Genomic DNA, 10059 nt, shown 5'->3' with positions numbered 1-10059 from the left:
TTCTCTTCCTCCGACAGCCATGCTTGGAAGCAGACAAGGCAGTTGTGTTGTGTGCAATGAGATGGACGGATGTAGTTTGCATTTTTGCTGTGAACGGATAGTCAGACTTGTCCTGTTACTGATGGCACATAGCCAGTAAACGATTTTGGTCTACAGCTGACTCACTCTGTAGTAGCCAGAGAGTTGACCTATGTTGTGTATAGAGCTTCACACGAGGAAGTGTTATAGTTCTTGTAAGATAGATTTTAGAAAGAATACACATTTTTAAGTGATCTATTTTTTTTATTAGGGTCATCAAAACCAAAATGAAATACAAGTATAAAAGTCACAAATATAATATCACAAGTTTAAAAATATATCAGCAGGACTATACAACAGTCCATCAATTAATGTGCAGACTCTGTGGGAGTCATATTTAAGGCATGTTTTATTTTTAAGCCACTTGGACTAAATGTCTTTTCATTAAAATCCACTAGAACCTTCTAAGCTAACAAGACATTTAATTTGCTACAAGAAAAAATGTGCAACTATTTAAAAATGAACTGCATATAAAAAACGTTTAGCGTTCAGTACTTTTAAATGATGTGTCATTGCTACTGAACTCTTTATTGTATGTGGGATAACATAACTGAAATAAAGCTAATGACAACAGACAATGTGTCACCCAGGACATGACATATCTGCCAACTGTGATAATACTCTGCTTTTCCACTTGTTTTCAAATGGCAAAATCTTGGAATGATTAATTAATTAAATTCAGTCTTTAACCTTCATTAGCTAAAATGGCCTAGATTATGGCAATTGGAAAATAAAGAGACAAAACAAAAGTATTGTCACACCTTACAATGGAGTCTGGTAATACTTTTAGTTGTACAACACTTTGCATTTTTCTAAACAGAGTAATCAATTTTATATTTCCCTATTTGAAAAATAGATAAAAAGAACTTGTCAGTAAGGTTTTCAAATAGACGATATGGCTTTCCTCTGCTGTCTTTTTTTCTGAGGTTGATGCTTAATGTTAGAAGATTGCATAGGGGCATATCAAATTTATGCCTGAAAAGTATTTACCTTTGTGGATAACTTTAATCAACTTCATGAATAATAACCAGGGGTGCAGCAAGGTTGCGTGGCACATAGGGGCAGCATCCAAGTTGAGTGGGTACTCACATGACCTCACGTGCATGCCTGTAATGACTTGATTCACTTGGCATCACATGCGTGTGCACATCCCAGTACCCAGCAGTTACACTTCCATTCTGCAGATCTGTGAATCATATAGACATGCAGGACAGTGATGATAAATAAATGGTGATGATGATGACAGTGAGTAGAGGAGGAAAGCAATGAGAGGGGCCCTTGGCTTGGGGAATGGACTACATGAAGCCCTACTTAAACCAGCTTTCTTGGCGACTGCGGAACCCTAAGCCAGCAGACAGTATCCCTGTCGACCAGAGCCCCCACGGACACCCCAACATTGATTATAATTATTAAGCATTCTCACTGCATGCAGATGCATCCACTGCAGTTCCACCCAGCATGTTCCGCTCACCTCTCCTCCCTCCCAAGTACCTATAGCTGGAGCTAGTAGCAACAGTCCTCAATCAGGGAAGCAGAGAGAAGAGCAAACTGACACCTACATCAATTACCTGTGCTCCCTCCTGCACCTCTCCTCATGGTTGGAACAGCCCTGACTCTATATATAATGCTACATTTATTTAATCGGATAAATAGAACACAGTTATGTTCATACAACATTCTAAAACAACTTCAAGATTTGAAACTGGGCAGCAGAACACCAGAAATCAGGGCTGCAATTAGACAGTATATTTTTTTTCTACTGAAACTGTTCTAATGAATGGTGATTAAACTAGGAAAGTTGCTATAATGACAGGGAGCTAGGAACACCAAATAACAAATTTGGGGGACAAGGCCGCGGGGAAGCGTCATTCTTATACAAGTGCTCCCACAATTTAGATTTGTAGAAGATTTTATTTAGATGCACAAACAATTTACTGACCGACTTTCACTTATTTCTGAATATCACTTTTGAGATCAACTGAAGGTGTTCTGCAAATCTGACCTATCTGCCCATAAAATCTAGTTTAGTGCTATTTGTGTTCATGTATAACACACACACACAACATTTAGGAAGCAAGCACACAATACAAAAATATAGATGTTTATTCAGCCCATATTAAGTGAACTGTGGCCCAACAATCGTTTTCGATCTTCAAAGGAAATCTTTAGCAAGCCCTTGATAGAGATCTCATTTAGAGATGGAAATCATAGTTGAGCACACTGTTTACTTAATATGGGCTGAATAAATTCTGAACTTCTTCTTTACATGTCTGATGGCTTCCTGCAAGTTTTGATACATTTGCTGTCCTACATTGAGTTTAAAAACCTGCTTGAGACCAACTGAGTGCAACCAGTTGTATTTTTAAATATAACTAAAGAAAGCCACATTACAAATGCTCTAAAAAACCTTGCAAACAGTTTAGATGTAATTTGTAAATCTATATTCATTCATTAGTTATCCTTCAAATCTTAGGTTCCCTAGAAATATCTATAAAGGCTATGGTAAGATATATTTTTTATGAATAAGATCCTGCATTTCTACCATGTATAACATGATGTATACAGCCTTTTCCATGAAAAATCTGAACTATAAATCAAAACGTCCTTATAAGTTTACACACATACACTTTGCTTGAGACGTTGGTGGATTCAACCCTTATTGTGACAGACTGTCTTGTTTAATCAACATAACCCATCAATCATCACTCTCAAATAATAGAGAGTGTAAGCACATTCATGCAGACTAGACTTCTACTTCTACGTCCAATGTTTGGGATGTGCAAGCTGTACTGTTGACCAGGGCCGGTGTAATAGGTATGTTCAGTACGTAGAAGACACATTGCAACATTACCATGCTACGTTTTTAATCAACACAGAGAACGTCAAAGTCCTTGTAGTACACCAACAGCTGGAGAGGTTGCATAAACCTCTGCTTCACTCGGTAAACTCTCCAAATTCTTTCCATCAACCACTCAGGAACAGGTGCTACTGTAGGAGGTGACGGTAAACAGAGCAGAATCCGGATTCACATTTCAGTAACTGATCTGTTGCAGTTTGTCCCTCTGTCCTGATTGTTCATAATGAGTTTGAGCTTTCCCTGAATGGTGAAAATGACAGCTCTTTTGAAGCTGTCGGACAAGAAGAAATAAATCACAGGATCCAGGCAGCTGTTGAGCGTAGATAAACACAGCACTAATTCATTAGTAATATGTAAAGTCTGTTTCCAGGACAGGCTGGAAATAGTATCTAACTGGGCTAGGACATAGGGTGTCCTTACTAAGTGATATGGAACAAAACAGACAATGAAGATAATTAAGACAATAAAAGATTTTTTCATTGCCCTGTTGCTATTCCTTTTCGTTTGTGGCTGAGCCCTTCCCAAAGATGCTTTGTGGAGCTTGGCAAAGATTTTTGCATAAAAATAGACAAAAAGAAAAAGAAGGACAAAGAAAGCAATCACGGCACTTAGGTTGATTGCAGCTGCCATAGTCCCCTTTTTCTTGAAATGGAAGCACTTCTGACTGCAAGGTTCATTGTCTTTCTTCTCAAACAGAAATGGTACAATGCAGACCAAGTTAATCGCCCAGACAACAAGAGTGGCTCTAGTGCTCCATGACACACTATGGATTTTGTACTGTTGTAGAGGTCTAATTATTTTCAGATAGCGGTCCATACTTATGAGGCTCAGGAACATAATACTGGCATACATGTTCAAGTAGAAGAAGGCACCAATGATCTGGCATAGGAGCGCATGACCATTATTGTTCTGATAGGCAATGCGGAAGGGCAAGCACAATGCTAGCAGTAGATCAGCTACTGCAAGGTTCCTCATGTATATGATCATGGAGGTACATTTTTGAGAGTTTGTCCAGAAAATGAGGAGAGCCAGTAGGTTTGTTAGGAGGCTGAGACCACATACAAGTGAATAGACAATTGGAAGCACCCAAGACAGGATTCCATCTTGGATATCACAATCACTGAAAGAAGGTGATGTTGATCCATTGGTCTCTAAAAACATTGGTTTTGCGGTCTCCAGAGTCCATGTTTTCGTGGTCACATCAAATGATAAGTTTCTCAGAACATCCATAATCTGAAAAAAGAAGAACATCACATGAACACAGATAGCATCACATGAAACAGCAGAAAATACTAAATCGTTCCACCTTCCTTAATTAAATAGTAAGCTGGAAAACAATCCATAAGGAATGTGTGTTTTTCGCTTATATTTATAGCATAATATTTGGACAAAGTTATCCTTTAATTTGCACAAGCTTATTATTTGTGTTTCTTTTTTACCAACAGTTTAAAATAATGCTTATTATCAAAGTCTCTACAATAGCTTTGCCTTTCTCTGTGCAGTTAGTAGACATCATTTATGAAGCGCGCTAGATGCACACTGCAAAATAGGTTTTGCACCAATCCCCCTTGGATGATTTTCCCAGCACAGTTCAAAGTGCAAGATTATGCTTCACTCTTGATTACCTAGAAGTGCACCAAGGATTCCAGGTTGTAGGAAGAACCTTGAGGCACGCTGCATATGTTTAAACACCACACCAATGTCCAACTTCCTACCACTTTAAAACCAGCCATTTTATTTAATACAACTTTTCTGTTTTTATCTCAATTTACTGTTTAATTTATCGTCATTTATGGCTTAAACTAACCATGAGAGTGAGAGGACCTCAGGGTCGTCTTTGTTAGGTGACACTTTTATGTCTTTTAAGCTTTTCTTACATTAGGCAAAGTGTGTCTAGTAATGTGCTTCTCCAGCTCTGTTAACTCCTGATCAGTGGCGCAAATGTTATGACTCTAAAATAGCTTAATTGTTAGCAACTCCTATCGGCACACGTACAACTTTGATCAGCTGACTAATTTGCTCACTTGGGCCTGATATTGTAAATAAGCCACACTCAGGCCCGGCGCTTCCATAGGGCAGCATTAGGCAGCTGCCTAGGGTGCCGGGACCTGGAGGGCGCCGCAGACCAGTTTTTTTTAATTAGAAAAGTCTAATAGACTTTCTTCATTGTTTTGCGGCGGCCAGCAGCTGTTTCAATGTGCCGTCAGTGTCTCTCACTGACAGACTGTCAGAGATGTCAGTCTGTCAGTGAGCGGGCATGATCTCTAAAGAGACTTTTTGCTTTTTATTTTTGAAGTACCCGGTAGTACCAACGTACTACCATTTACCTAAAATCCATAAATCTCTTGTATCGCCCCCGGGGAGACCCATTATCTCCGGAGTGGGCTCCCTCACTAGTAATCTCTCCTTTTTTGTGGACACTTATCTTCAACCATTCATTGTGTCTTTGAGGTCACATATTAAAGATACCACAAGTTTTCTGAAACTTATCCGTAATATAGTTTGGGAACCCACATATCATTTTTTGACCTGTGACGTCGAAGCCCTCTATTCTAACATACCTCATAATAAGGGCCTGGATGCCATCAAATACTTTTTGGATAAGCAGGAGACTAGGGATCAATCAATGTCAGATTTCATACTTTCCTTTATCAAATTCATTTTGGAGCATAACTATTTTTTGTTTGACTCTCAATATTATTTACAGGATCGGGGGACGGCCATGGGGACCAGGTTCGGCCCGAGTTACGCAAATCTTTATATGGGTCTTTTCGAAGACCAATACATATGGGATTCTGCATTTGGGGCGAACCTGGTCCTCTATGGCTGTTATATAGATGACCTCTTTTTTTACCTGGAATGGAGATTTATCCACCATGTCATCATTTCTGTCTCATCTTAACTCAAATACTTTTGGTTTAAAGTTTACTACCACTCATCATTCATCTTCTATTTTTTTTTTAGATGTAACATTAAAACTATCTGATAATAGGATAGTATCGGAAAATTATTCAAAGAAAGTTGACACGCTGAACTTTCTGCATTACAATAGCAGTCACCATAAACCCTGGCAGGACAATATTCCTAGAGGTCAGTTCTTACGGATTAAAAGGAATTGCTCGGAAGCTGAAGATTATGACCTCCATTCACACAAGCTCTTCAAGGCATTTCAAGAACAGGGTTATCCGGATTCCATTCTAAATAAGGCTCTTTTGGAAGTTAGGGAAATCGATAGGTCCCATCTATTCACTGAGACCCCAAGACACATTAAGAATGATAAGTCTTTATCTTTTGTTACACAGTTTAATTCAGCAGCAGGTGCTATTAAGCAAGCTATAAACAAAAATCTTTTGTTATTAGAATTAGATGAATTTATAGGTCATGACATCAGGACTATGAACAATGTGGTATTTAGGAGAGCTAAAAACCTTAAAGAGAAGCTTGCTCCCAGTTTCTTTAAAAATCCTTCTGTGCCTCATATTGTATATAAATCTGTTCAATTTGCAGACAGATGGCTAAGTAGAACGAATGGCTTCTATAAATGTGGCAAACTTAAATGCATTACTTGTGGCTTTGCAGACCATCAGACTCATGAATTCCTCTCCTTTACATCAGGAGAGAGATTCCCTATTAAGAAAGTTCTATGTAGTAAATTGTGCTTGTGGTGTCCAATATGTTGGACGCACGATTAGATCATTGAATGTGCGATTTTTGGAGCATAGACGCAACATTTTGAACAAAGTTAAAACCCATAGTTTGTCGATGCATATTGATACCTGCCAAGGTGGAATTCTTTCTGGCCTGAAAGTCAGAGCGATTGAACAAGTGTTGAAGACCAAAAGAGGGGGAGACAGATACAATCTACTCTGTAAATGTGAGGCTTTTTGGATTTATAAGCTCAAAACCCTGTCTCCTCTTGGGCTAAATGAAAGTATTGAACTTAATAATTTATAACCCTGTATTAGTCAGATACGATTGTTTTGGATTAATCTATAGATCTGTCTGGATACACTCTGTACTGATATATAGCTTTGATGCTAGATTTATATAAATCAAGCTGGAGAATGACTTAATGTCTATTTTTTAGCTCAAGTTTCTTTTCCCTATAGAATGGTAACCTTTGTTAAGAATGTATTTATATGCTTATTCTAATTGCATTATCTTATTAACTTGTTTTAGGTGGTATATCTTTAAGGGGGGGATGTCGTTGTTTCCATAGGGCATTCATGTAGAATGTAGTTCATATACCAGTGGATTATTGATAGTATAAATTGTCTTCTATTTCACAAATCTTATTCAGGGATTATTTCAAATGAGTTTCATAATATATCCCTATATTCCAATGTATGGATGATTGATTAGATACTAATCATATTTTGATGCTTTTGTTCTAAGAACTGAACTATACAAGAGTTTTTGGCGATGCAATTAAGAACTTTTCTCACAGGTTTTCTGTTATTTATTCAGTGCCTTGTGAATAGAGAGTGAAAATTGGATAAGCTTTGTTATACTCACAAAAGTCTTCTAACTGGTTGATACTTACCACACAAATGGGCGTTCATGCTAATTATTGTACCTCAACATGTTTTTAATTCAAATCGAGACCATATATGATCACTATTGTGTTGATTGGTCCTGTGTAATTAGGGCAGAACAAGATTTTTATCAATAATACACAAGTTTTAATACTGTTCATTAGGAATATTTTCCGTAATCTATGTGTCACGGGCACTAGGAGTCTTTACCCAGGGATCACCAGGTGATAGGCTTACCAGAGCAGTATAGGTGGTAATATGGTACTCTGGTAGCAGGGTGATCACGGAACAGGAAATAGCAGATGATGAGATGCTCAGGAAAGTCTATGACTAGCAGCACTGGCAATATGGAGGTAGTAATACACGAGGAACTGTATGGACAAAGGACACGTGAAGGTAGTCAGTGGTCTGCGGTAGCAAGTTGTACCACTGCTATAGTGAGGAGGAATGTCCAACAGAAACGAGGAGGTGATGAGAGTCAGCGGTCTGCGGATAGCAAGTTGTACCGCTGTCTGAGTGAAGGAATGGAATCCAAGTGGAGGTATCCGGGGAGTCAGTGGTCTGCGTTAGCAAGTTGTACCACTGCTATGTGAGAGGATACTGGAACAGGTGAAACTGTAAACAGGAGTCAGTGGTCTGCCACTAGCAAGTTGTACTACTGAATATATATGTGAGGAGGTGCACGGGGAGAGACTGCAACACAATATATACACGGGCACCTTGACTTTGATCCACAGTAATATGCACAATATAAATGTATAAATGACTGAACAACACTGCCAATATAGAAAGTCTCTTGAAGTAATCCGGCATGAGATAACACAGTCAATGATGGCAGTAGTGTCAGCAGATAGTACACTCCAGAGGAGAACCAACACAGTCAATGATGGCAATAGACTCAGCGGATAGTACACTCCAGAGGAGAACCAACACAGTCCAGCAAGGTATGCAATACACAGCACAGTCAATGGGAAGTATGCATACCGTGGTTCAGGAGAAGGCAGTCAGACAGGAGTGCAGAGATACCTGAAGGGCAGGAGGCCAGCAGGATACAAGTCCCTGGATGGGTGAAGCAGGGGTCTAGCAGGTGCAGCGCACAGGTAGGTAGACCAGCAGGGAACACAGGAAGGCGTGGAGAGCGGATCAGCAGTAGATGGATGAGTAGCGCTGAGAAGTAACAGCAGCGGGTCTCTGCGGGAATACGGAGGTAACCAATAGCAACCAGCAGGTGCAGTAACGATGGGACACCGGAGCAGAGTTGAACTGGAACAGATGATCACGGAGAGTAGCGGGTAGCAATAGTGGCAGCAGACTCAAGGAAACACGGTAGAGTAGACGAGGACTGAAGACTGAAGCGCACAGAGGCAGCGGATAGGAATCAGCTAAACAGTCACGATGAAACACAGACGGGTTGCAGGTTGAAGACTGTAGTGCACGGAGGCAGCGGATAGGAATCAGCTGGCAGTCACGATGATGAAACACAGACGAGTTGCAGGTTGAAGCCTGTAGTGCACGGAGGCAGCGGATAGGAATCAGCTGGCAGTCACAATCATGAACAGGTGAGTGGATGTGGTTGAAGCCTGTAATGCACGGAGGCAGCGGATAGGCATCAGCTAACAGTCCCAATGATACATGGTAGAGTTGAAGTGATTAGAAGACTGTAGTGCACGGAGGCAGCGGATAGGAATCAGCTCACAGTCACGATGATATAGTAGATGGTAGAAGTGGTATGGGAACCACAGTAGCAGAAGTGGTTTGGAAACCACAGAGGTAGAAGTGGTTTGGAAACCACAGGAATCAGCAGGGCTGAATGAACAAGGAAACACAGGAACACCTTCAGAGACTCATGGGGAATGAGACTCCAAGATCAGGCAATGTGGTGATGACCACAGGTGCTTAATATAGGGAGGTTGCCTGATCTGCCAATTAAGTTAAAGGAACATACACTGAAGGTTTGGAAAGGGCTGCGCATGCGCAGTCCCTCAGGATAGAGGACGTCCACGGTTCCTAATAGTCCGGGAAGAAGCACTCACAGTCCGGTGAGTGACAGTACCCCCCCTTTTAAAGGTGGGCACAGAACGCCTGGAACCGGGCTTGTCCGGATTTTTGGAATAAAACTTCTTCAGAAGGGCAGGAGCATTAAGATCTTCAGCTTTGATCCATGAACGCTCTTCAGGACCAAAGCCCTTCCAATGAACGAGGAAACGGAGGACTCCTCGCGAAATTTTTGCATCCAATACCTCAGTAATCTCGAAATCCTCCTCCTGATGAACTTGAACTGGCTGCGGTGCTGAGGGAGGAGTCGAGAAACGATTGATAATAAGAGGTTTGAGTAAGGACACATGGAAGGCATTGGAAATCCGAAGATTCTTAGGAAGAAGAAGTTTAACACATACTGGATTGATAACTTGAATGATCCTATATGGACCAATAAAACGAGGGGCGAATTTCATAGATGGAACCTTCAAACGAATATTTTTGGTAGATAACCAGACACGATCTCCAATTTTTAGTGGTGGAATAGCCCGCCTCTTCTTATCTGCGAAAGACTTATATTTGTTAGATGTCTTCTTTAAACAGGTTTTGACC

General features: G+C 40.3%; 1 protein-coding gene across 1 annotated transcript in view; it reads right to left on the bottom strand.

Moving 5' to 3' along the window:
• Nucleotides 1-267: 267 nt before the first annotated feature.
• The window catches only part of LOC142102346 (putative G-protein coupled receptor 34), a 36093-nt gene continuing 26301 nt past the window's right edge, over nt 268-10059 (bottom strand). Inside the window, exon 2 of the mRNA XM_075187160.1 lies at nt 268-4168. Within this exon, the coding sequence (XP_075043261.1) occupies nt 3104-4165 (1062 nt within the window). The 5' untranslated portion in view covers nt 4166-4168 and the 3' untranslated portion in view covers nt 268-3103. The remainder of the gene's footprint in view (nt 4169-10059) is intronic.

Source organism: Mixophyes fleayi, chromosome 9 (assembly GCF_038048845.1).
Source record: "Mixophyes fleayi isolate aMixFle1 chromosome 9, aMixFle1.hap1, whole genome shotgun sequence".
NCBI lineage: Eukaryota > Metazoa > Chordata > Amphibia > Anura > Limnodynastidae > Mixophyes > Mixophyes fleayi.
The sequence above is the reverse complement of the archived record's forward strand: the minus strand, read 5'-3'. Positions and strand labels throughout refer to the sequence as shown.